The sequence below is a fragment of the Pleurodeles waltl genome, chromosome 4_1 (assembly GCF_031143425.1).
Source record: "Pleurodeles waltl isolate 20211129_DDA chromosome 4_1, aPleWal1.hap1.20221129, whole genome shotgun sequence".
Classification (NCBI taxonomy): Eukaryota; Metazoa; Chordata; class Amphibia; order Caudata; family Salamandridae; genus Pleurodeles; species Pleurodeles waltl.
Window position 1 is genome coordinate 830,331,349 of NC_090442.1, and position 27,629 is coordinate 830,358,977.

Consider the following 27,629-nt stretch of genomic DNA (forward strand, 5'->3'; position numbering starts at 1 on the left):
TTTTTACTCCTGTTGTAAATTTTTGGTCTGTTGACCCAAGGGCTAATTGGCTGGCTGCAACAGAACACTTTCTGTTACAACTCCATGACAGAACGAGGAGCTCAGCCTTGCATCCTTTAAAACACACATTTGGAATGCAATGGGTCTCACGTCTGCTCGAGTTAGAGCTATTAGTATTGTAAATTCCTAACTGAACTGGACATAAGCGAGACGATTCAAATTGACACGGCCCCCATGAGCATGAGCGCAAAGGAGAGACACAAAAGGAAAAAGAAGTTCGCTTGCAGTCAAATATATCGACAAATGTGCAATTATCCATGTAACGGGGTCGGTGTCCAAGGCGGTAACAAAATCGCCCCAAGGAGGACAAACGTAAAGCATTTACCAGTGATGATAAAGGATTTTTGAAAAGCAAGCCCACAAATGAGTGATAGTGATGGGTGTGCAGTGAGTGTGATTAAAAGCACACATATAGATCACAACATGTTGAAGCGCTTGCACGCTCGACCTAAACAGATACCTGTGCAACCCAGGCCATTCTTTCAGGCTTGGGTGACCTGGAATACTCCAATTTTTAACTTTTGTAGGAATGTTATGGTTTGAGGGTAGCGCTGGTACTAGCATTTTGCTACACTGTCGAGGACAGTAGTTTGTGCAAATTTATGAGGCCTTCTGAAAAATAGCTTGGACCATGGCACTCTGTGATCACTTTCTAAAAGCAAAAAAATATATATATGATTTGGTGAATGCCTCCAGTTATTTGAATATTTGCAACTGGGAGCTGAAGAGCTGGCATCATTTTCGGTTCTTCTACATCACTCTAGAAGAGGGGTTCCGAATCGGCGCCCTGCGGCACTCTGGTGAGCAGTCCTATCGTGCCAGGGGCGCCGTACACCAAGCACAGTTTGGGAATCACTGCGCTAGAATGTTTACATGTGGGTCCATGAAGAGTGTCTAAAGGGGGCCATGAGGCAGCCTGGACCTAGGTCTTTTCAGCAGAGGGGGCTGCGCAGAGGCTTCCATTGCTTCCAAGGTTGGACCCTAGCATAGTCCAAGCAGACACTGGGTTCAGAATTTGAGAGCATTTGTTCAACAAACGTATGCATATAATGGAAAATACATTTCTCCAGTAACTACTCTGGAATGTGATTGCTCGTGCAGAAAACTCATAAGATTCCAGCAGGACACTAGTTCGAGGAGAAATGATTTCACTCAAGGAAAAGGTGACGCTCAGGAAGTCATTTTCGACTCAAATCATTCTCCCATGGGTTGGTGGGTGTGGAAGAAGGTGGGAAGGGGGAGGAAAAACTCCCCCATAGCCCCCGAAATGTCGCTTTCTGTAAAACAGCGCACTATTTGTATATATATTAGGCAGCATAAAAGTCTGGAATTAAGCAAGATTAGACCATTGTAACAAAAATGTCACCTACCCACTGGCTCTTAGGCGCGAAGTCGTGGTAGTTTAATCCCTTCACACCAGCCAGAGTGGAGGAGACAGTCCTCCAATCTTTTTGCCAGCAACTTTATCCAGCCCAAAGAAAATGTGTTGGTTTAAATTTCTACAGTATATTCAATACATTTGAGAGACTTTTGGATTCCATTAACCGTTATCTATGCTCCAAATTGTAATAAAAAGAATGTCAGAATAACTCATTTTATTCGGTTTATCAAGTGTTCAAGGGCTTCAGGTTTCAGCTTGATCTGAGGGCTCAGACCCTATCTCAAGAACTCTCTGCGATTTGGCTGAGAGTATAGTACCCCTCAAAGGATGATTTGGACACAGAGCCCTAGTTAGTAAACGCAAGCTTCCATTGATCGAGGGTGTCTGGAAGGAGCAGACAAAAATCGAATTATCGACGATAGGGGTTTATCAGGCGTCACCAGGCACCGCGGGAAGAGCGGAACAAAGTCCCACAATGTGTGGATGCCGAAAGAACATATAACACATTTATGAAACGCTTAGAAAACCGACAAGGGGGAGATCCAGCCAGGCCATTCACAACAAAGGCTCCGAAATCTTAGCACATTCTGGAGCGAGTCAACATTCTGACCAAGACATGCCTTATTCACAGGAGGCTCGCCTTTATGCGGTGTGGCCTAGAGACAGCATTAGTCTTCTTGTTAACTTCATGTTTTAAAACAAAATAACACATATATAAAATATACACATAGGGGCCTTTTCATCCACTGGTCTGTCATTCACATTTTAGTTGTGCTCACCACAGCATATCACATAGTGCAGTGGGTTAGCCCACTTCAGCAATTGGCTCTCTCCCCTGTCATAGATGGCACTGTGCTTGTGCACATCTACTTAGGAAACAGTTCACTTCAGTGTTAGGGTTGGCGTGTCAAACTGTGCTTTTTTTCGGCATTCATTTCATGTTTCGAATTATATTTGCAATGGATTATATTTGTAATTTTTTTTACAAATGTATGCACGCACATTTTTTTTTTAAATGTATAACTTTTTCACATTGTAATATTTTGAATAGGTTTGCAAAAATAGCAGTTGCGGGCATGAGAAGAACAGTCCTATTGCCTTTCCCAATGCTCTATCGTCTTGTAATGGCAATTCTGGAGCACGGGCATTGATTGCGGCTTGAGGCAGGCCAACGCCTCCCAGTACTGCCTGCATGGCTTTCATTCTTTGGGTACCTCGTTGGGCCCACTGGGGACCAGCTCGTGCATTTCATTCCTGCTAGCAGAGGAGATTGGCAGTAAACCAGGAGGGTGTTATGTATTAACGAAGGTTGCCCCAGGAGGGATAACCATTAAACATTTCAGGTGCACGGTCCTCTGACACACTGATCTTGTGCGCAAGAGTTAGGAATTCCAGCTTGGCACTGTAACTACTATTTTCAGTTAACTAAAATATGCAGGTTACGACATGTGACGTCGGAAAGAGAACTACAGAAAATAACTCCATCCCCCACCCGAACCCAGAAGAGCATCATGGAACACTCAAGGGAAACCCAAAGACCGGTGCTTCCCAATTGCTAGAGAATTAAGATCGACAGTATAGGAACTGATTTTCTGGAGCAGCATTCTGGTCAAGAAAAGGTTAATAAAACATGTACATAATAGAAGACCAGGTGTTTCTTTGAGGTGATTTTTATTTGTGGTTATTGCTCCATGGCCATTCATGGTTCATCGGGGCTATTTAAAGACAAAATGAAAGTACACGTTTTGCTAAAACCAAAAATAAACTATTACATGGTTCATCGGGGCATTTTATGCAAAATGGCATCAATCAAGTTAGGTGAATATAGTGTTAGACAGATGCCAAGTCGCTCTACGTCATGAGCTACTGAGCCAGTTCTCTTTTAGCCAATGTGCTCTGCAATGTGTTTTTTTTTTTATTCACCACAAGTGGACGCGAGGACAAGATTAATGGCTTTACAAAGGTACGTCTGGCGGAAAGGGTCAGGACACGAGCCTCTTGAAAGAGATCTGCACTTCTAATGCCAATCCCACAGCTCCGTAAACGAGCCCTTTAAGGGGAAAAGCTGGCACTTAAATCACAAGATACTCTCTTTAAGAACAAAAAGAATAATAAGCAGATTCAAAGCACCACGGCCGCCATGAGCGCCAAGAATCGACTCGAAAGGAAAAAGAAGTTCACTCGCATCCAAACATATAGGCAAAAGTGCAATTATCCATGTAACAAGGGTGATGGCCAAGACGGTAACAAAACTGCCCCAAGGAGGGACAAGCATTTACCAGTGTCATCAAAGGATTTTTGAAAGGCACGTCCCTGAACAAGTGCAAGTGATGGGCGTGAGGTGGGCATGGTTAAAAGCCCACGTAGATCAAAATTAAAGCACCAAAAGGGGACAAGGGGAGAATCCACTTACCCACTACCTATTCTGCAGAGATCTCAAAGGACCCCTAGAAGTTTAAGGAAAATATGTAAAAAAATAAATTTGCCTCAGTATTTGTGTACTTTGGGCCAATGTTCATGAACTTATGAATGAGGCTCGGTTTGCAAACCCTTCTCCCTGGTTCACCTTAAATGAAGGGAAATGGTGAAGCCCAGCATTGTGCTTTGGGGCTGTCATTGCCCAAATGCATGATCATTCTTAAATACTCGTTAGCTGGAGGGAAGGCAAACAAAGTAAGACTACACTTCTCATTTGTTGAATCCATAATTCACTATAATGATATCATAGTTATGAAAAATGGAAAGTAATGAATGGGCATGACGTCATCTGTTAAGTGTAATTTCTGTAGCAGGTGCAGTTTTTACTTTTTGTGCATTAAAAGCAGCATAGCATAAAGTATTTATCTATATTTCGTGTTGGGAGCACTTTTTTGCTTAGCATAACACAAATGGCAATTATGTAAAGATTATAACACACAAGTACCTTAATTCGGGTAAATAAATCATTTACGTGCAGTCTTTTATTTGCTTATGATATGCTCAAAGTTCATGTTTATCAGGCTGTATGTGAAAATGGGGTTTGAAAACAATCAAACGCTCACCTCACACTGCAACAAGTCTTAGCTCTTCTTCGCTGTGCCTCTGTAATTTATATGCTTCCGTGACAGTCAACCAGATTTCATTTAATGTTCCTATAAACATCCCATCTCTTTGGAATGACACATTGGAAAGAAATGCAGTTATTTTCAAGCCTCATTTCGACAAATATCCTGATGAATCAATCGTTGATCATAAAAGGTTACAAATAAATGATTTTGTCAGCTCGATGATGAAGGTATTTGTCACTCTTTAGGATAAATGGTATATATGAAATTCAGAGATCTCTATATATCTACATACATACATTCTTAAATATTAACTATAAAGTAGCACTGTAATTTGTACATTTGTAAAATATATAAAAACTGTGGACATTGTTTTGTATTAAAACTACAGCTACAAACTTCTGACGGTGTTCTGCAAGAAACAATCCCAGTCATCTCAGTAGTTGCCCGTTTAGAAGAAGACGTATCCAGCCTTCGCGGAATAGTACACAACCATCAAGACAGTGAAAATCTGCTAACTCAAAAGGTGCAAGACATGAACGAGAAATTTCAAAATGTTACAGATTTGTGGAAAGTCAGTTTTGACAAAATGACCAAGCTCGTTGACATTTTAAAATCTGAAGCTAAAACCATTCACAATCAGGTCAAATCACACATCAATACAGCTGAAAAAGGAATTAAATTGTTGTCTGAAAGGCTAAATGAGCTGGAAGATAGCACAATAAGAAATACTAGAGCCTTAAAAAGACAAGAAGATGATGAGATTGTTCACATTGAACAACAATTGGAATCAAATGGAAAAACAATTGAAAAATTAGAAGTTGAGCAGAGTGTATTGGTTGCTAAAAATACAGAACTGAGTCAAAATATCCAGGATTATGAACCCAAACTTGAGGAATGCAGAAGTAATCTTCCGATAATTGAAACTGCTGTTCGCACAGTTCTCAAAGTATCCAAGGAGCTGATAGGCATTGAAAAGAAAATGGAAGACTTGACCATGCAGACATTCAACATGGAGGACAACATGCTGAAAGCAGTCTCAGAAATATATGGGATACAAAAGGTTCTCGAAGGAATGCAGTATGACAATAGCATATTAAAAATGCAAAGTGAACTGGGTGTTTTAAAGACGAGAGTGCAGGAATATGCACTGTCCTCAAGTACAAAAGGAGCTAGTTTAGCTGAGAATAAATCAGAAGTAGAAGAGACTTTAGATGAAAACTGAAATGTACTTTGAAAAGGAACTCTCCTTGATTTTTCTCTGGAACTTGATTTTCTTGCATTTCTTCAATTGCCCCATTATCAGTGTACTTTCTTTGCAAGTCATTTTAAATAAGAGTGAATAACTAATTTAAAAACTATGTATTTCCTTCTTTTGTGCTGTTCACTGATTAACAAAAATTCACAAAGTCAAATGATTGATGTCACTGTGATCTTGTAAAATTCTTGAAATTCATTGGTATCTCTTCTGCTGTGCATCAGTGAACACAAGTCTGAAAGCACCTGGAGTAAGAGGGCAGGACCTCTTCTCGCTGCCTCCATGCGCTAGAGAGAAGAGGGTGAAGGCCCAGGCATGGATTTCAGAGCATTTATGTGGTGTCACTGATTGCACTGTGCCATCATTCTAGAAATGGCACAGTTTCTGTGTGTGCAATCAATGTTTTACACTGCGCAGTTGTATTTGGCTTACTGGTTACAAAATATGTTTGACATTGTAACACAAAAGATTGTCTATATATATAATCTTGTTCATATACAAATAGGTTATATATGTAGATTATCTGAGTAATCATTGCAGCACACATACAGCACCCACTAGAGTTATGTAAAATCCTCTTGAAAATGCCATTGAGTTTCTATATATCAGTCTAAGTTTTACATACTTGGGCAGTTCCTTCCTTTTGCGATTAACCTGTTAAACGCATTGACCATTTGTTGGGTAACTTAAAAGTGTGGCCTCAGTCGTATTGTCAGTAAACGTGGTATGCCTGCAACCCAGTCTTGCGGAGCCAGCCTTGGTGAGGCTCAAGAGGCAAGTAAGGCCCCAAAGAGCGCATATTATTTTCTGATGTGGAAAGACTTAAAGCAGAGTATTTTGAGGTATTCACATTGCTTCTACACATAAATTTGTTCTTTTGAAAAATAGCATCCATCTTTGAAAGATGTTTGGTCTGGTATAAATGACAAGGTACATGCTGAGTCATGAAATGATGATTTTTCTATCTGCCTTTGTATAAAAATAAGCAAAATAAAGCAGTCGGACACCATGTGTTTCACTATTGGCAGTATATATTTCATTTGATATTCAGATGCGGACCAGAAGATGTCTAATGATTATCCAAGCACGATAATATTATTTTTTTATAATTGAATATCAGATTTGTTTAATAGCACATCTTAATATTTGTAACAGTAACGCATTTGTAATCACACCTGCATTTTCTCATTAACATGTTTCAGGGTTTAGAAAGATCACCTGTGTAACTCTGTGACCATATTTCATATCAATCTAGAAATGCTTTGTTTATGTAAGGATATCCCGGGGGCGCTGCACTTGTTAGAGAAGAGGCAGTGAAACACTTAAGTTTTGAAAAATGTAATCTACTTCGCAGGTCCTAGCTATAACTTCCATTATATTTTGAACGGTGACTTAAACACGTTCTCATTAGGCTTGCTTAAGTCCTTGCCCATGACAAAACACAGAGCGCAGTGTTTAGGTAATTCCTTCAGTGAGTAGTTAATGTGTTTATTAGGTGCCCATTAAACATATAATCAGTAAATGTTTTATGGTATAGCGTGTGCACGCTGTGCATTATTACAGTATGGAGCAATAATAATTATATACACATTTGAAAAGCTAAGCAAACCAACTTGTGAAGACGTTCACCACTGATGATTCTCTTTGCATCAAGGAAATCAGCCAAGTGGTTGCATAAAAATAAACGAAATAATTCCCAGTATGCTCAGGGGGATCATGCAAGAATGACAGGACTGGGGAGTGGGGACAGGAAGCAAGAGCACTGGAGTTTTTTTTCCTTTTTTTCCCCCGACTCATGTGGTCTTTCCCGTGGAGGGGGTTGTCACAACATGATTATTGCCTGTCAACATTTCTCTTGTTGCAGCATTTACTTACCACTGACGTTCAGTCATCTCCCAGTTGGATCAGACTTAACATTTTACTTGAGTAGTTGCACCTGTAATCCTCCGCCCATTTCTCTTTTAAATAAGGTAATTTCAGATATTTTAATTTGGCAGAGTGGCTGTTTTTGTGCTGTTTCACACTCTTCTTATTCCCCCTTTGGCCCTGTAATGACCAAACTCGCTTCTCAAATAAACTGTGGGTTTAAACTGTCCCTTTTCATGATAAGTAGGATAGCAGTTACCAAATGTTGGGTCTACCCGAATTTTTGTGTCTTTTCACCAATATTCCCATTCCTTTAAAAAACAAAAAGCTTCTTTGTAGACCATACTCACTATTACCAAGACTGCCAGCTTAGAATACACGGGGACTTATCGACATTGCCATATGACAAAGAAGCTTCGTGGCGCTGGATCTCGCTCGTTAGTACTATGTGGCACTATCCCACTTTGCTGTTCACTGGTTTCATAAGGAGTCCAGATTACCTCACATACCAATGAAATGGGACAAACTTGAACTGGGTTCCCTTCAGATGAAGCTCATGCAGAAATTATTCAAGCCCATCAGTGGCAGACAAACTGTCTGTCTTAAGAACGGGCCATTCTGGGAAGTGGTGAGGGCTGATGGGCCCCCACAGTTGTATTCACCAGCCATGCCAATCGCAGGTTACCCATTTCTACACTCGAAAAATCTGTTGTGAATTGTCTTGTCGAAAGACGGCCAACTGGTGTGGAACACATCTTGGTAAAAAAAAGCTCATTACACTAGAGCAATATACAGAGAATAATGTAACAGATGGTCCCGATTTCATCCCTTACTACAAACTCTGCCAGTCATCAAAGGCTGGATTTGATGCCTCCCCCCGGAACCTCCGCTACTCCATAACACAAATACTCAACACAACCTCAAGGGACTAGGTGTTAGAATTATACAACATATTCATGGAACATTGTTCAGTGATATTTCTTACAGCCTGCAGAATGAGGGCACAGGACCTGGAGCTGAAATAAGTGACATTCAGTTGCAGTACTGCTGTGACCGGGCAAAGCTGATCTGCATTAATTATAAACTAATAAATCACATGTATTTACAAAGAGTTTACTACACACACAAATCCGGCCATAGATTTAATCCTGAATCCACCCCCACATGAGGAAGATAAGGTTTCACCCCTGCAGATTTCTTTCATTTGACCTGGATGTAGCCTATAATCAGTAAAAACTGGAATGAAATTGCAAAAACAGTTACTTACATAACTAGTGTTACTATTGAAAAATCTCCACTGATGATGTTACTATCTTTTGAGAACGAAATATAGAAGGAAGCGAGTTGTAGTACTTTTGCCAAAAGACAAATTGCAAATGCATGGATTACAGTGCCCTCACCTAGAATGAAGGACCGGCTTAAAGAGGCCACAAAATACAACGTTATCAGGGAGACATTTTGTGACCTTCTACCCCACCCCCCATTTTAAGGATGAAAGATATAAGAATCACTACGCTGTTTCCTTGCTGCCCAGGAGGAAAGTGTTTTAGGTGAACAGCATCAGCCTAGTTATGTAATTTGAAATACCTTCATTGAAGAAGTTAGGATTAATATGAACAGCAAGACATACTATGTAATATTTCTGTCTATAAATTCCTCCACCTTGCAAGTATTTGGATAACGCACAGAATGGTCTTCATGTGTTGTATTATGGTAATTATGGTTCCTGAATATATTAATAGAGTTGTCCCAACTGCTTGCAATGGATGAGAGTGAACAACTGTATAACACCCTATTGCTGGTTAGTACAATGTCCACATTGTTGTCATAATCTTAAATTAACTAGTGTTACTATTTCCCACTTAAGTTTGTATTATGTTGAAACATTCAGAGGATGGCCTGTTAAAGAAACAGTGTGTAAGCTAATTAACATCAGAGAGGAATAACACCACATGTGCTTCCAGAAATTAAAAAAACTGCAACTGTCAATTTCAATTGAGTTTTGAGTACTTACGGCCTGATTTAGATATTGGCAGGCAGGTCACTCTGTCACAACAGTGATGGAGATCCCATCCGCCAAAATATAAATCCCATTATTTCCTATGGGATTTAGATTTTGGTGGACGGGATATCCGTCACCTTTGTGACGAAGTAACCCATCTGCCAATATCTAAATCAGGCCCTATGTCAGTACTTATTTCAAAACTGTAATCTCCTACAAGAAGTGAAATGATAACTCTACTAGCAAGGAACTACTTCAGTGAGTCAAAGGAGTGAGCCATCACATGGGTTGTAACTCTCTTGCTCTTCTTGTTCATCATCCTTTCTGGGTTCCACACTCCATTCTCTTCACTCTTTTAATATTCCACTTTATATGTTTCTCTATACCGTATAACTTCCTACCACTTTTCCAAATGTTGCTTTGACTCCTCACTTCAACTGGTTAATGGTGAGCTCTTCAGACTAGTCAATCTGTGGTCTTACATGTGACCTTCATTTTCAAATATGTTGGGAGTGGCAGACAATGAAATCAGTGAACAACACTATCAACGGCTCGAGTCAATTGGCAAAAGTTCAGTCTTTTCCCTACGACGGCTGACAGGGCGCCCCCTCGCCCTAGGACCTTGTCGGTCTGCAGTGGGAGCTGCGCTGCCTGGCTTACCTGGGAGTGCATGTCTATCGCAACCGAGCAGACCTCATGGAGGGGAATGTGGGGCAGACGCTGCGTCGACTCAGTGATAGTATGGCCTTCTAGGGATCATTGCCCCTCTTGGTGGCAGGACGAGGCGCCCTGCTAAAAATGAGTGCTTTACCTCAACTTCTTTATTTTTTGTTACTCTCCTGCTATGGATCCCAGGCACATTCTTCAAAGAATTACATTTGTTGATTGTTGGCTTCTATGGGGGTCCATCAGACGGAGGTTAGCACTGACGGTACTTCAGAGGCCTGCAGCGGATGGGGACACGGCCGTTCCTGATTTTGAGGCCTACTACTTGGGGGGCAAGCTGCAGTGGCTGACGCAGTGGATAGCTAACCGCACGATGCCGGACAAGAAGGTAGCACCCATTACTCCGGTTTTAGGTCAGAATAATACTTCGCCTCGCCCTTCCTGCTAATTCCAGCTCCACTGCATTAAAGGTGTTGCACTGCTGCTGGTTGCGTTATCTCCGCAGATCAGGCTGCCCTACACCTTACTCCCCTGAGATCCCACTTCAATTCTTGACAGTATTACCTCAAGGGGGCGATTGGAGGGGACTGTTTAGCTGGGGAGAGGTGAGGGGCAACTTCCATGGGGACCGTATTCGAAGCCAACATCCTCCTACCATTCGAGGCATTTAGAGCTAGCTATGACTTACCCCAAGGACACTTTCTCTTTCATAGAGCAATCACTGATGAAAATTGAGGGGACATACTGACCTGGGTACGGATAGAATTTGGAGGTATTTTGGCTTGACAGAAGCCAGGTGTCACGCTGGGGAGAAGAAGCAGCGGAATTCTTTCACATGTTATGGTCTGCCTGCTCCTGAGGGAATTCGTTGTCAGCACGGTATCAGAAGTAACCGATTCCCTGTGACCCCAGACACTGTTTACTCAGGGGATATTGCCACAGGGCTTGGTTTAAAGATTCCAACTAATTTCAGGATTTAGCACTCCTGCTAGCTAAAACAGATATAACAAGGAATTGGAAAACGGCGAGGGCGTCCTAGAGCACAGCCTCCAAGCTGGAGTTATTGAGATGGGCGAAGGCAGAAGAGATGGTGAGATATCAGGAAGCCAGGTAGGCCAGGGCTCGACCGATGGGGCGCAGGCCTTGAGTACTCTGCTGTGTGCCATGGAGAATCTGGACAAACCATTTCTAGATGGTGCACCATCCCCATGAAGCCGGGGGGATGACTAACTTATTACATGGCAGGACACTCTCCCCTCCATCCAACACCTACACTGCTGGAAATGGTTCAGGGGAGGGGTGTGGGACCTTCCTGGAGACACCTGACACAGTGACAGACAACAGCTACACATTAGCATATTGGAGCGGCACGAGGCATGGGGGGAAGGGAGAGCAGAGGGGTAGGTACACGAACTGGGAGCACTTACACTGTGGTGTGGCATGAGGCAAGGAGGAACATCGTTGCTGTAATCATGCAGTCACTGGCTGTGTTAGATAGCATATGTCATTGTTTGTGTTAAGTGTATCTCTGCATCATCAGAAGGAGGGATTGCCGTTACCAGGGCATATTCCCCCGCAATAATGATGTATTACAGCTGGAGCTCCCAGTTTGTTCTTGGTGTAAATGTTAAAGCTCAATAACGTATGTTAAAAAAAAATAAAACACTGTGCAACGGCTCAATAGATGCCTAATTGCTTGTATTTTTGATTGTGTATAGGTTGATCCTCAACTGATCCATTGAGTTTAGTGCATGCTGTCTCCTTCCTTGATGCGGATAGGGGACCTTAAAGACAGAACTCAAAATCATTCTGCGTTCACTTTGATTAGGGTACAATACTTGCCTTTTAAAGTATCTCCCAAAAATATCCTATCTGGCAGAAACAATGGTCATATATCTAGTACTCTTGCTATTCTTAACATAGAACTTCTAAAACTTCAGAAGCAAGGAAAACCATTTCTCTGTGTTTTTTGCGGTATGGAGTTGGTTGTTTTGAAGTTTCTTCCCATGGTTCTCAGAACTTTTTTCAATTACATGCATGCTTACAAAGAAACTGCGGGTCCGATTCCTTCACAGTTAAAGTCCATTTATTTTTCGTAGCGTCTGTTGTTCATACAAAGTGATAGTCATCCACATCCTAATTAGCAGTGTGGATTACAGGACTTTCATACACTGTGCCCTAACAATTTAGCTAGGGTAATTGATTTCTGCATCATTCTCAAGCATTTTCAAGTAGCCAAGCCCAGAATACAGCATCAGGGTAAGAGCTGACCAGGTACAGATAGCAGCATTTTTGTATCTCAAAGAAGTATATGTTGTTAAGGTTCATAAGTATGGAGCTGACAATAGTAAGTCTATACTTACCTATATATGGTTCAATTTTCAAAAAAATGGCAGTCAATATTCTGGCTGCAGCATTTTTGAAGGGAAAAATGTAAAGCACAATATTCTGATAGAATAATTTTCTGGACTTTAAATTTCAGAAAATAGAGGTGTAGCGAAGTGGAAGCTCAAAACAAATATTTGTTAGACAGATATTGGAGTACCTTAATCATTTAGAACTACCTAATAATCACCTTTGAGACTAGCTCTGACAGTCTGAATATAAAATGCTCCCAAGGGGAACCAATTAGCTTCATTATAAATTGCTTAAAAATGTGGTGAAGCTAGCATCAAACACTGATACAAATCCATAGTAATATTTAGGATGCATAACATCTAGCCCTGGAACATCAGTTTGCAAACATATTTTAGCTCATTTTATTCACCGCATTTACAGATCAAAAATATTTAGATCAATATACGGACAGAAGTTAGCATATCTACATAAATACTAGCAACACAACTAACTTTCCCAGAAACATTTTGTAACATAGCAAAAAACAAACATAACTTTTATGTCCTGCTCCAATCAAAATTCACTGTGATTGAGGAGGCACATTCCTTTTGTGAATAGCAGTAGAATATTTGCCAATTTGGTCTCAGCCTCAGATCTACAGGAGGCAATCCTCAAGTCATTCTAGTATTTCTCTTGGATGTCGCCCCGCCAATAAAACTTTGACCAATTACATTTTATTGCCCCAACAGCATAAAAAAGTGCCTTACAGCCCAGTCTATGAGTCTACAATTAGGGCCTGATTTAGATCTTAACCATAAGTAAAGGGGTACCCCTAATCCACAGAACAAGGGTAATAATAATCAAAACAACACCATGTTCTGCCAGGAAAAATCATCAAGTGCAAACACTCTTATATGGTTATACTAAATGAAATAACACAACATTAAAAATAACAATATTGCAAATCCCCCCCCCCCAAAAAAAACAAGAACTTGTTTTAAATGCTGAAATGAAGTATGTTCGAACCAAACAGTATTCTTTATGAACAGAATCTGATCTGTCGTATAAAATAGTGCTAAAAGCGGCGGCGCAGTGCAAAGTGAAATAGAGTGTGCCAAAACAAAAGTGAAAAAATACAACAAAATAAATATACACAACATATATACACAGAAGGGGTCAAGCCCAAACAAAGGAACGCAATATGAATAAATCAATCAAATGTCCAATTGAGGTGATAAGGATTGACCACATGAAAGTCGACATTTCGACCTCTATGGGAATGAACAGTGCGAGAGTAGCTGCATCCGCCGACACTAGCATAATCAGCGTGCGGTGGCTTTATCTCTGCTCTCTTTTCCACTAGATACGTTATAATCTCATCCAATAATTGGAGGATCTGTATTGTTTTGACCGTATTTTGCTCCGGTCTGGTGCCATCTTGTTTATAATTTTGTCCTGATGACGACCCCGGATTTTTCATACCCATAGGGGTCAAAAAGTCGACTTTCATGTGGTCAATCCCTAGCCCCTCAATTGGGCATTTGATTGATTTATTCATATTGCGTTCCTTTGTTTGGGCTTGACCCCTTCTGTGTATATATGTTGTGTTTATTTATTTTGATGTATTTTTTCACTTTTGTTTTGGCACACTCTATTTCACTTTGCAGTGTGCCGCCACTTTGAGCACTATTTTATACGACAGATCAGATTCTGTTCATATAGAATACTGTTTGGTTCAAACATACCTCCTTTCAACATTTAAAACAAATTCTGGTGCTTTTGGGGGGAAATTTGTAATATTGTTATTTTTACTGATGTGTTATTTAATTTCCCTTAGCCATATAGGAGTATTTTCACTTGATGATTCTTCCTGGCAGAACATGTTGTTGTTTTTACTGATTTAGATCTGGGTGGAGGGAAATGTCAGTCACAAATGTGACGAATGTCCGTCCACCGTATTACAACCCCATTATATCCTATGGAGATCGTATTATAGTGGACGGGATATCTGTCCTGTTTGTGACGAAGTATTCCATCCGCCAAGATCTAAATCCGGCCCTTAGTAGTTTAATTGAAGGGTATTATTCTGGCGTAACCAGATCTCAACCATATCATATTGAGCAGTGATCTCAAACTTCAGTTTATTTACCACACAAATCAACATCTCATTGCAGTCGCTCAAACCTGCAGCATCAAAAGATGAAAGGTATCCTAAATATCCTTGATCAGTATGTGTGTGGAATGGTAGCATCACACACACAACATTTCTAAATCAATTGTTAATAAAGCTGAGTGGTTCCCCTGAAAGCATTTCATATTCACTTATTGAAATGCCTGCAGGAATTTCCTAAAAGGTTATTACTGGTTAGCACAGTATAGAACTGTGGGAATAGCAGTTTCCTATCACTCTTGGCATTATGTTTACCTTTCCAAGGTAGCTACAAAGAAGTAAGACAGAGGCATACTCCCCACTTTCATCTGTTGTTCTGTAGATACTTATCTATAGGTCCACCTCCTGTAGGCCACTTCAACCCTTGCCATCAGATCACAGATACAAACTTTCACTGTGGTTGCAGCTGGTGATGTCCACTCTAACTTGTGTTCTCTGAATGAAATCTGATGTTGATTAGTGTTCAGTTTTATTTGAGGACAATAGAATTTGAGGCACCTTGGATTGGAGTGCCTAAACATCAGTTTGTCGGCATATGGGTAAATGCCACTTTGTTACTGTGGCATACTGTGAAACTATTTTATTGCACAGCGTATGAAGAAGTTGCTTCCACATTATAGGACTCTACACCTGGAATCTCAATTCTTTGCCATTAACAACCTGAATGAGAGAACAACTAAGAGACCTAATAGCGGAGTTTTGGAGGTAGATAAGCATGCATGTTTACAAGTGATGCAAGACAATCAAATAGCATGCACAGATACAAAAAATCATCCTGGATTTATTTCCCTTCTTATTGATGTCTCTGGGCAAAAGTGGTGCAGCATTGGCCAGTTGGTGCGTTCTCTGTGGAAATATTTTCTATTTTCAGCTCCGTGTCCGCCTTTCACTATGTATGGCATTACAAACAGGTCAATTACAGTAACTACCCACCCATGCAGACTCAGCTGTTGTCCTCTACCACCACTTGTTTCACCTCCAGTGCCACTCCAACTTTCCCTCTTAGCAACACCCACTTCCACCTCAGCTGGCAGATTTGTATCGTTTGTTGGGTCCTGGGCGAATTAAAGCACAACACTGACAGCCTCAGACCACTTATTGTCCAAGCATAGAGGCAGGCACTGGTGACATGGCTACCTCGGCACCATCCACATACACGCACCTTCTAGAGGCGAGTGCTAGCCTAGTATTCTCATTCACTCCTTCTCTGCCACCATCCTCTTAGGTTTTCATGTGGGCAATAAATAGGCTTTTTCTCAATTGAACCATATGTAGTTTATAGCAGCAACTTATTTAAATTCTAAAGTTATATTTTCAGAACTAGTCATAGATGTGTAAACTGTTTACAAAAACTACACAAGTGAAGAATCATTTACTCTTATGTACCCTTAATTTCCTCAGATGTTACATTTTTGCTATTTTTTCATTTTTTTTTTACTATCAATTACACCTTCTACAGTGACAAACATTTATATTCCGGTTTTATCGTCCGAGTGATATTTTGACTAAAGGAAAATATTCATTTATTCTAGCACAGTTTTGTAATTGCGTATCTTATGAATCGGGGTTTTTCATGTTTTCTGTGTGGCAAAGAGAAATTTCCATTTTCAATCTGTGATCCACAATATATGAGTTTGAATTGCAAAAATAATCTTTAATACTATATATTCTCATGGTTTGATTAATTTATTTCAGTTTTCACTGCTGTAATTCAAATAGCAGTTCATAGATGTACTACGGTTTCATTTTCTTTGCAACACTTTTCTATTCATTATCGCCAAATCAGGGAATTTACATTTTAAAAAGGTGACTATTTCGCTGTTTTATTCTGCCTGCAGAGTAATAATATGCTCTACTGATGTAAATATTATTTTTTTGCTTTAGTGTGAAGAATCGCAAAATATAATGGACCACCAGACGAAGCCGCTCATTCCTGAAAATATAGAATATATGCAGCAAGATATTATCACCATTAAAGAATGGACCAAAATCTTGACAGATACACGGGAACAGCTGCAAAAGAACATGACCGCTCTTTCTCAGACAATCATTAAAATGGAACAAAGCACTGCATCTGTAACAAGTGATGTGTCTGGGAAGATTACTGTTGTGAAAACTGACATCCGGCGCATTTCTGGCCTTGGTTCAGATGTGAGCACATTGACTGATTCTGTGCAAGAACTTGAAAGTAAACTAGAGAAAGTAGTGAAAAAAACAGAACAACACATAGGTCATTTACTTGCAAGCAACATTGAACGTATCACAGAACTAAGAAGTTCAGTGACAAGAAATTCAGAAAGAATTGACATAATGAAAAGGACATTTTCTGAACTCTTGGATGATTTTAAGAGGCATTCAGGCACGCTGTTAAACCTACAAAGTGACAGAGTCAAAGTTCTAAAGACACTTACTTTTGTGAATGACTTAAAACCCAAAGTACATAACATGAAAAATGATTTTGCTCTTTTGAACCCAGTAGTGCACGATCTGACATTGAGAATTGGTAGACTTGCTTCTGACTTATTACAAAGAGAAGAGGAAATTGCCACATTGAACAAGAAACTATCACATTTGACTCAGGTTACAACAGATGTTAATGACATGAAAGATAACGTAACGCATTTATCGGAAAATAATTCATAATCAATTAACAGATTTTATCATTTTAACTTGTAACTACTGCTAAAAAGTGTGTCAAGCACTGCTGAGAGGTGTGGCTACGAACCCTAAGTCTTGTTTTCTATTGGGGGGTATTTATATGGTCAGGTAGTGAGTAAGAAGGTTTCATGGCTATCAAATTATAACAAACGTTTCTACAATAGAAACTTTAATGGAAATATTGAATTGGAATTATTTTTATCCCTATATGTTTTATTCTGTATTTAAAGATGGAAATGTATGAAACAATACCTAGACACTTCTCTTTAAGTTGAGTTGAGTGTTTGTAGAAATATTTATGTAGATCTAACAAATTTGATTTTTGTAGTGAACTTTTGTATTCATCCTGCCCCAAACATCTGGATGATATTTTTCAGATTTTTTGTTAAATATAGAAGCATTGTGAACCCATTTTCGTCATTATGATTATATTTAAAGTGTAATTGGACCATTTATTTTTATTTGTGCAACATATCCATCTGAGGCTGGCAGACAAGTGTCATCATGTCTATCTTTACATCTACAGGTCAATAAACGTAATCAGGATTGCGAGAGGGTGACTATTTTCTTATTCTGGGAGTGTAGGGTACTTGAGTTCTGCACTATTCTGTATCATAATCTTGAAGACCACAGTCTGCCTGTTTTTTCCAGATAAATGTTACCCAGTATATATCCAAAATTTAGTGTGTGGTAGAAAATTAAAGCTTTTTTTTGTTTAATAACACATGTTTATTCATTTTAAACCACCAAGTAAGGTACAGTTACAGCCACATTTCACTTTCACTTTGAAATCAGCCATTTGACAAGTCACGTCCCAGACCTTAGTATGCTCTCACGTCCCCCATATCTTATTGTGCTTCTTTGGGCAGCCCCATGTGGTGTAACTTGGCTTTTCAAGCGAACCAGTCCACTCCCACTCTCCATTCCATCAGGACACTGGGGTTGGGGTTTCCAACTCCCAGCAAAGTCCTTCTTAGCAAACAATGTGCCAACACCCACAAGTGTGCATTCAGCTTGTGAGCAACCATCCTCGTCCACCATGCCTAACAAGGCCATCCTCAGGGTCAGGTCAGTGTTCCGCTCCAAGACCTCTGAAAGCTCACATCGTATTTTCTACCAATCTTTGGAGATGAAAGGGCAGGCCCAGAATGTGATAAAAATCAGTAGGTGCCACGGAACAGTGGAAACAGGCGGGATTGGGGGACCTTGCCGGCACATGCAGGTGTTTCGGGGTGAGGTATGTAGGTAATTTAGTTGGATTAGCCAGAGTTATGTGGAGATTGCTAATGTGCGTGGAGCCAGCTTGGCCTGCCCTTTAATACGCCTCATCGAGTTCCCCAACACAGCCCTCCCAGTGGAGTCGGAGTGTGTCAAACCCATGTGGGGCGTTTGTAATGAGAAAACAATAGGACTGGGAGACTGTGCCTTTACTAATGCAACTCATCAGCAGATTACGGGGGCCAAGGAAGCTTCAAATTGGGGGGTTCATGAGGTACCATGCATTAAGATGCCAGATGGGACTCGTGATCTTTTCAGTGATTCAAAATGTCAGGATAATGGGATAATAGTGTGATATTCCTCTCAGGAGGATGGTCACACAGCCCACTTGGCATACGTCCATGGTCGGCAGCAAGAAGAGGTCAAGGCTAGATTCAGTTTTATGGGCTGCTGAGATCTGGTTATATATCTATCTCGGGGTGCCACACTCTCCAAATATCGCAAAGCCTCAGCGCATCCCTCCACGCAGAAAGTTGGCGTGTGCAGGTGACCAGCTTCTAGGTAGGAGGGTTAGACGTTTTGAGGTCAGGGTAGGGCACCACGTTATAAAGTCTTTGCCAAGGATGGAGACGCCCAGGGGGAGATCTGCGAGCAAGGTGGTCATTGAGTAGAACGTCTCCACAGAGGTTTGGTTGGGCAAGTAGATCAAGAGGAAGTCATAGTGACGCCCTCAAGGAGGCCCTTTGCAGCCACATGGCGTCCCTGGGGAGTCTGTGTGAATTAGACACTCCAAGGGGAATCCAATCCCCCAGTGTAGCAGGATAGCCACTCCTCGGGAGCCCCTATGAAAACCCCACATGGAACACTGTCATACCCATATCTTTGAAGGAAGGGACATTGGTTTCCCAGCTAATAAGTGTCCTGAAGCATAAGAACCGCAGGTTGACAGTGTTTTGCAGGACAGCAATGCATTTAGTGTGGTCCAGGAGGCCATTCACGTTCCAGGACATAAGTTTAAATGAGGGCATGGTAGGTGTGGGTGGTGGTGTGAGGCGGTCCCGCAGTAAATCTGGGTTCAGAGCATGATTTGCATAGCCGTGGGGGGGTGGTAGTGCTTTCTGGGTTATACAGGAGGTGCAGTGTAGGTGCTAGAATGGTCAGTGGTGAATCAACCCAAGACAAAACAAAAATTAATTAAAACAACCCATTCCCTGTAGTCCCCCCAACTCCCTCCTCCACATACTTCCACCCTTGAAGCACCTGTCACCCAAACTGGACCTCAACGGAGGTAGAAAAAACTAAAAGGGAGGAGGAAGGGACAGAAAGGAAAAAGAGAGAGGTGTCCCATTGCTCCAGAAATCTTGGGTTCAGGGGCCCGCCACCCGGGGTGGCCCACACAGTCAGGACAAGAGAAGCCCTCTGCCACTGGGCAAGTCCAACGGGCCCTCGGCTACCCTGTTGGTGGTTCTGCAGGAGGCAGAAGTGGGGTGCGTCCTCGGAGTTGTAGCTGGGCCCCATTGGATGTCCCAGGGAGCAGCGACGGTTAGGATGATGGGGTGATACATCATGTACCCTAGTCCCAAGGCAGGGGTAGAGGGGCCCCTCAAGGATTTAATGGGAAAGGAGCCCACACCGCCCCTCCCCCCAGCGACAAGCGAGCTCCCCCAGTGAATAGGCTGCAATTCCAGGTTGGTGAGTTCCTTTCTGCTTGTCGGTGTGTCCCCCCCCTCTCTCCGTACAGTTCCTGTCACAGGTGATGTTCCCCCAGGCCCAGCCACGGTCACTCAAGGGTCCAGTGAGCCCTGCCAGGCACTGAAAGCAGCTCTAGCCACAAATTCTGGGTGTGGGGGCCTTTCCTAGGATCAGCAGCGTCTGGCTTCAAAAGCGATCCCGGCCCAGGATCAAAGAGGGCCCGATTTTGACCGTGCGGCTCCCCTGCTGGTCAAAGTCATGACCTACCTGCCCAGGACCCCAGATAGTGGAGCAGTCCTTGGGCCCTCACAGGGCAGCAGCATCCAATCAACATCTTCTTCTGATCACTTTTGTAGAATATTTATAGGGGATGAGAACTTCACAGACATGATCCTTGATCATATATAACAACATCTCTCCTCATTCCAGATTGCTATCCCATCTTAGCAGGTGTCTTAAGAAACCAGTAGTCTTTCCCTTTTCTCCTAAGGGGGAGTTTGATTGTGCTATATCAATATTTCCTGTTGTTTCTCCTGTACTGTTTGACAGGATATACTCATTGTCACAGAAGGAGAAACTATTTAAGGAATACCCACAGTAAAACCTAGAAAATGTTTTGATAGTCCATTCCATATCTCTTGCATGGGCTCCAATGTTTTTTGCTCCTACCAAGACAATGACTCTTCAACCCTGCATTAGATACTGCAAGCCGAACAAGATAATCATCAAAGGACTCCTATGCCTTATCTCTTCTCAAGAATGTTCTTGAGTCCGTTTGTAAGGGCGTCAATTTTCACAAAATGTAATCCTTGTGGTGCATGCCGTCTTCATCAGATTAAGCAAGTGATGAATGAAAGACTGCCTTTCTCCCTCCCTTTTGACAATTTGAGTATAGCTTAATACCTTTTGAGCGATGCAATGCTCCGGCAGTCTTGCAGAGGCTTATTGACATTTTCTTTCCTTGCCTCTAAAGCACCTATGTTGTGATACATCTGGATGGTAGTTTCACTTATTCTAAACATCTGGAATAACCTTGAAGTCATGTAACCTGTTTTGTTGAAGTTGAAGTTTAGACAGCATGATTTAATTTGTTAACCTGCACATTTTGAATTTGGAAAGAACTTTAAGAGAACATAGGATATCAACTGTCAGAGGAACGGAAGCCCACAATTATCCTGGGATGGCCTATCCCACAAGGGGGAAACACAATGCTTTCTTAGACTAACAAAGGCAATTCATCAAAAATGTTGCACAGAAGGCATTACATATATCAAATGTATGCAAAAAAGAAACTCTAACCAAAGTACTAAATAGACTGAGAAAGAATAAAAAGATCTCAACAAAGCTTTTACTGGAGCTCCCATATTAAGAGACTCTGCCTCTGCCTAACAGTTTATTGTTGAGACTAATGCACCTGAAGCAAATGTAGGAGCTGTGCTATTACAGAAGCAATAGGATGATGGGTTGGGCATTTAGTATATTTTCTCTCTGCCCCTCTCTCATGTTTTAACTAGGTGTGAAGAGAATTACGATATTGTGAAAAAGGAACTGTTGACCATGATCCACGCAGGCCTTGAATGTAGGTACTAGATAACATTTGATATAAATACCACCAGAATTTATTGTTGAAACAAAAGGCAAGTTGGTGGGCTTATTTCCTCCCTCAATATGTTCCAAAGATTGTTGTGGCTGATATCCTTTCTGTTACCTTCCCAGACTTCTGTTCCCAAACCTTCTTTTTTTTCTTCCTTATCATGCTACTGGTACTGGACACTCCTCTTTACAGCGGGTCAGATATACTAAAGCTGAAACTGATCTACCAGTGTTGGAAGAAACAAAGAAGTATACACCTTTTATTGTATGGTATGACCTGTATTTTTCATAGTATACTTTATTTGTTCCCACTGATGAACTGCAGGAAGAGTTTTTACACGTGTGTCACAGCTTAGCTGTAGCAGATCACAGAGGGACAAGATCTTTGTTTGGCCAATTACTTCCTCAATGTTCAAATGTATGTGCAGATCTGCCCCATTTGCGCTTAAGGAAAGTCATACACACAAAACCATTTGCTTATTTTCCACCTCTGCTGTACCACAGCATAGCATGCCCACTGAATGTATCATGGACTTACTACCATTCGCTGGGCAGTGTGTGATTATGGTCACAGTGGACACATCCAAAATTGCACATTTTTGAGCCTTCAAGAGGATATTATCTTCTACTGCAATGGCCAAACCAGACCAACGTAAGGGCCATGGAGTGGGACTGTATCATGGATATAGTATATGGGGCTCATTTCTAAGCTAGGGGATATTTGGAGAGGGTCTCACATAAAGTCCTTTCAAGAGTTGCAGGCAGAATTTAAGCTTCACTACTCACAGTTTAATAGATTCATCAACTCAAACGTGCCTTGGACCATACAAGGAATCTCTTGTTATGGCCTTCAAATTTAGACCTTTGGAAGTACAAACACTGAAGGGGCCCTGAGAAAATGAAGAATTTCGCACATCTATAAATCCCTGGTAATTAACCCCTTCGCTGCCAGGCCTTTTCCCCCTCCTGTGCCAGGCCTTTTTTTGGCTATTTGGGGCAGTTTGCGCTTAGGCCCTCATAACTTTTTGTCCACAAAGCTAGTCAAGCCAAATTTGTGTCCTTTTTTGCCAACATCCTAGGGATTCTAGAGGTACCCAGACTTTGTGGGTTCCCCTGAAGGAGGCCAAGAAATTAGCCAAAATACAGTGAAAATTTAGTTTTTTTCAAAAAAATGGGAAAAAGTGGCTGCAGAAGAAGGATTGTGTTTTTTTCCCTGAAAATGGCATCAGCAAAGGGTTTGCGGTGCTAAAATCACCAGGTTCCCAGCTTTCAGGAACAGGCAGACTTGAATCAGAAAACCCAATTTTTCAACACAAATTTGGCATTTTACTGGGACATACCCCATTTAAAAAAATTTGTGCTTTCAGCCTCCTTCCAGTCAGTGACAGAAATGGGCGTGAAACCAATGCTGGATCCCAGAAACCTAAACATTTCTGAAAAGTAGACAAAATTCTGAATTCAGCAAGGGGTCATTTGTGTAGATCCTACAAAGGTTTCCTACAGAAAATAACAACTGAAAAAGAATTTTTTTGAAATTGAGGTGAAAAAAACAACAATTTTTCTCTATGTTTTACTCTGTAACTTTTTCCTGCAATGTCAGATTTTCGAAAGCAATATACCGTTACGTCTGCTGGACTCCTCTGGTTGCGGGGATATATAGGGCTTATAGGTTCATCAAGAACCCAAGGTACCCAGAGCCAATAAATGAGCTGCACCCTGCAGTGCGTTTTCATTCTATACCGGGTATACAGCAATTCATTTGCTGAAATATAAAGAGTCAAAAATAGCTATCAAGAAAACCTTTGTATTTCCAAAATGGGCACAAGATAAGGTGTTGAGGAGCAGTGGTTATTTGCACATCTCTGAATTCCGGGGTGACCATACTAGCATGTGAATTACAGGGCATTTCTCAAATAGATGTCTTTTTTACACACACTCTTATATTTGGAAGGAAAAAATGTAGAGAAAGACGAGAGGCAATAACACTTGTTTTGCTAATCTATGTTCCCCCAAGTCTCCCAATAAAAATGATACCTCACTTGTTTGGGTAGGCCTAGCGCCGCGACAGGAAACGCCCCAAAACGCAACGTGGACACATCACATTTTTAGAAAGAAAACAGAGGTGTTTTTTGCAAAGTGCCTACCTGTAGATTTTGGCCTCCAGCTCAGCCGGCACCTAGGGAAACCTACCAAACCTATGCATTTTTGAAAACTAGACACCTAGGGGAATCCAAGATGGGGTGACGTGCGGGGCTCTGACCAGGTTCTGTTACCCAGAATCCTTTGCAAACATCAAAATTTGGCCCCAAAACACTTTTTCCTCTCATTTCGGTGACAGAAAGTTCTGGAATCTGAGAGGAGCCACAAATTTCCTGACACCCAGCATTCCTCTAAGTCTCTCGATAAAAATGCTACCTCACTTCTGTGGGTAGGCCTAGCGCCCACAAAAGGAAATGGCCCAAAACACAACGTGGGCACAACACATTTTTTCACAGAAAACAGAGGTGTTTTTTGCAAAGTGCCTACCTGTGGATTTTTGCCTCTAGCTCAGCCGGCCCCACGCGGGGGCAGAAATGGCCTAAAATAAATTTCCCCCCCAACCTCCCCCCCCGGGAGCGACCATTGCCTACGGGGTTGCTCCCCCTGCGTGACATTGGCGCCAACAAAAAAAAATCCCCGGTGCCTAGTAGTTTCTGCCCCCTTGGAGGCAGATTGACCTAAAATCGGCCAATCTGCCCCCAAAGGGGGCAGAAATTGTCTAAATACAATTTGCCCCCCAGGGGAGCGACCCTTGCCTAATGGGTCGCTCCCCATCTCTAAAAAAACAAACAAACACAAAAAAAACACAAAAAAACATTTTGCCCTGGCGCCTAGAGGTTTCTGCCCCTCTGGGGGCAGAAATGGCCTAAAATACATTTGCCCCCCTAAACCCCCCCTCCCCCCCGGGAGCGACCTTTGCCTACAGGGTCGCTCCCCCTGCGTGACATTAGCGCCAAAAATAAAATCCCCGGCGCCTAGTGGTTTCTGCCCCCCTTGGGGGCAGAATGGCCTAGCAAAAAACGGCCGATCTGCCTCCAAAGGGGGCAGAAATGGCCTAAATAAAATGTTCCCCTCCAGGGGAGCGACCCTTGTCCAAGGGGTCGCTCCCCATCTGTAAAACAAAAAAATAAAAAAATCCCTGGTGCCTAGTGGTTTCTGCCCCCCTTGGGGGCAGATCGGCCTAATCAAAATAGGCTGATCTACCCCCCAGGGGGGCAGAAATGGCCTAAAATAATTCCCCCCCAGGGGAGCGACCCTTGCCTAAGGGGTTGCTCCCCTTGCGTGAAATTCACGAAAACAAAAAAAAACTCCCTGGTGTCTAGTGGTAGAAAAAAAAAAAAAAAAGATCCCTGGTGCCTTAGAGGTTTCTGCCCCCCCCCTGGTGGCAGATCGGCCTAATAATAGGGTGATCTGGCCCCAGGGGGGGCAGAAAAGGCCTTCCCAAAAAAATGCCCCCCCTCGGAGCGACCCTTGCCCAAGGGGTCGCTCCCTTATGTCCATAACCAAAAAAAAAAAAATCCCTGGTGTCTAGTGGGGTTTCAAAAGCCGAATTGCAAGCAATCCGGCTTTTGAAACCCTGGGAGAGACTTCAAAGGGAAGGAAATACATTTCCTTCCCTTTGAAGCCTCTCCGGGCCTCCCCCACGTGATTGAAAGAGAAATGCTGAGCATTTCTCTTTCAATCGCGCTGGAAGCAGAGCTTCCAGCGCGATGGGGGAGACCCTGTGACTAATCAGCGCGCGCTCGCGCGCTGACGTCACAGGGGGGGGTGGGGGGTCGGGGTGGAAGGGCTTCCCCTTCCATCCCCGCCTTTGCACAGGGGGGGCGTGCTAGCGCTCCCCCCACTTCCTGTGCCTTGGACGAGGTGACCTCGTCCAAGGCACACTTGTGGATGTGGGAGAGTTCAGACGGCAGAGGTCACTGGTAGGCTTAGTCATCCTCATTATGAAAAGGGGTAATGCCTGAGCCTGGAACTCAGGCAACCCTCCATCAATACTGGTCTGGACTGAAAAAGGACTGTGTGCTAAACTTTAGAAACCAATATATGTAGCCAGAGGATACCCCTATAAGAAGATCTGGGGTAAATGGTGGACAAATTATGGACGTGAGTAATTGATGAATTATCATGTACTGTCTTGCTTATATTATTGCTATACCTGACTGACTGCACTGTTTGGTTCTTTTTACATGATTTCTTAAGTAAAAATAATAAAAAGTTAGGTATGAAACCTGTTGGGCCATCACTGCTTGCTATTGGGGAGACGCAGCACCCCTGCCTTCACCTTTTTCAATGTCGGCCTTTCCAGCTCTGGGGGAACGCATATGCCCACCATATTGTAGCCCTGCCCCACTATCACTCCTTCAACCACCAAGTATCTACCCTGATTGTCCGTCTCAACCCAGGAGACTACCATCAGCAAATGTTTATGTAGGAGAACGGCCACCCCTTGCCATTCCCCGGAGTACCTTGCATGATATGCCCTGTCATACCCATGTCTGACAAGGAGCAGACGTTTAGAGTCTGATTTCGATCTTGGCTGTAACGGTCCTGCCGCCGGTTTCCATCTGAAAACCCACCCGCCCCATTTAGATGTCTTCAGGTCCATAGTTGTAAGACTGTTGACGGTCTGCCGTCACCGCCAAGAATCACTACCCGTGTCAACGGTGCCATAGGCAAAAGCGGCTGGAGGTGGGGCTCCAACCCCTTTTACAGTTGAGCCAATCATAACGAGCAGTCCCTCTGACGCAACTGTGGTTGCTAAACCTCCACACCTGAGTTGGTGGATTGGGAGGGATAAAAGCACAAGATTCACCTTTTTTATACTTTTCCCCTTTACTGCTGACATGAACCCAATCTTGCCGATAATACCTTTGCTGCTCCTGCTGGACCAAGAAGAAAACCAACACTGTTGTCACCGGAACCAGAGGTAACCGTATTACTTCTTATCCTCTGACTTGCCGTTGTACATTAGTACTGGACTCGAGTTCCTTCTTCCAAGGTTTCCAAACAACACTTTAATGACGTGCAATGTATATGGCTGCAGTGTTGCCCTTAGAAAAATGTGAAAAAACACACCTTGAGGTGTCAGTGTTACCCACCAATCTGGCACTAACTGCCTTCATGGCAATGGACACCCATACCATAAGTCTCAGCAATCTCAAATAAAATTGTGTCCATACAGGTGTGCATAATAATGTCCACAAGTTACATTTAATGTAGAAATACTATCCCCTATAGGAGTTACTCCACACCAGGACACTGTAGCAATTGCAGTACAAAATGCTACAAGGGATGGTACACGGAATATACAATCAATCTTACCTCTAAACATCAAACATGTCAGAGATCTATGAAGTCCACATGTACTCTTGGTGTCTGCAATTGATGACAAACAGTACATGGCATTTAACCCCAGTGTCATGTCCACTTGGTAATGCATATGTGCATATTATTGACACAAAAGGTCAAAATAAACACACATGCATTCCCCAGTCACAATATCAGAGAGACATAGAAGTTTGATGTAAGTGTCCAGTAACATGATGAATGCATGCACCAAATCAATATGTCCATCACTAATGTACAACACTAATGTATACATTTACCTGTGTTTGTCACTCTCACAAATGAAAGGAAGTGCATGG

At 42.2% G+C, this 27,629-nt stretch overlaps 1 protein-coding gene across 2 annotated transcripts in view; it reads left to right on the forward strand.

Annotated features, from left to right (window-relative positions):
• IKBIP (IKBKB interacting protein) overlaps positions 1-17,994 on the forward strand; it is a 63,158-nt gene extending 45,164 nt beyond the window's left edge. Inside the window, exon 3 of one of the 2 annotated variants that reach the window (XM_069229566.1) lies at positions 16,669-17,994. In XM_069229566.1, coding sequence (XP_069085667.1) covers positions 16,669-17,427 — 759 coding nt within the window. In that variant the 3' untranslated portion in view covers positions 17,428-17,994. Of the gene's footprint in view, positions 1-4,876; positions 6,753-16,668 lie in introns of those variants that run through there. The other variant, XM_069229565.1, reaches the window with a different exon arrangement.
• The last annotated feature ends 9,635 nt before the right edge of the window (positions 17,995-27,629 follow it).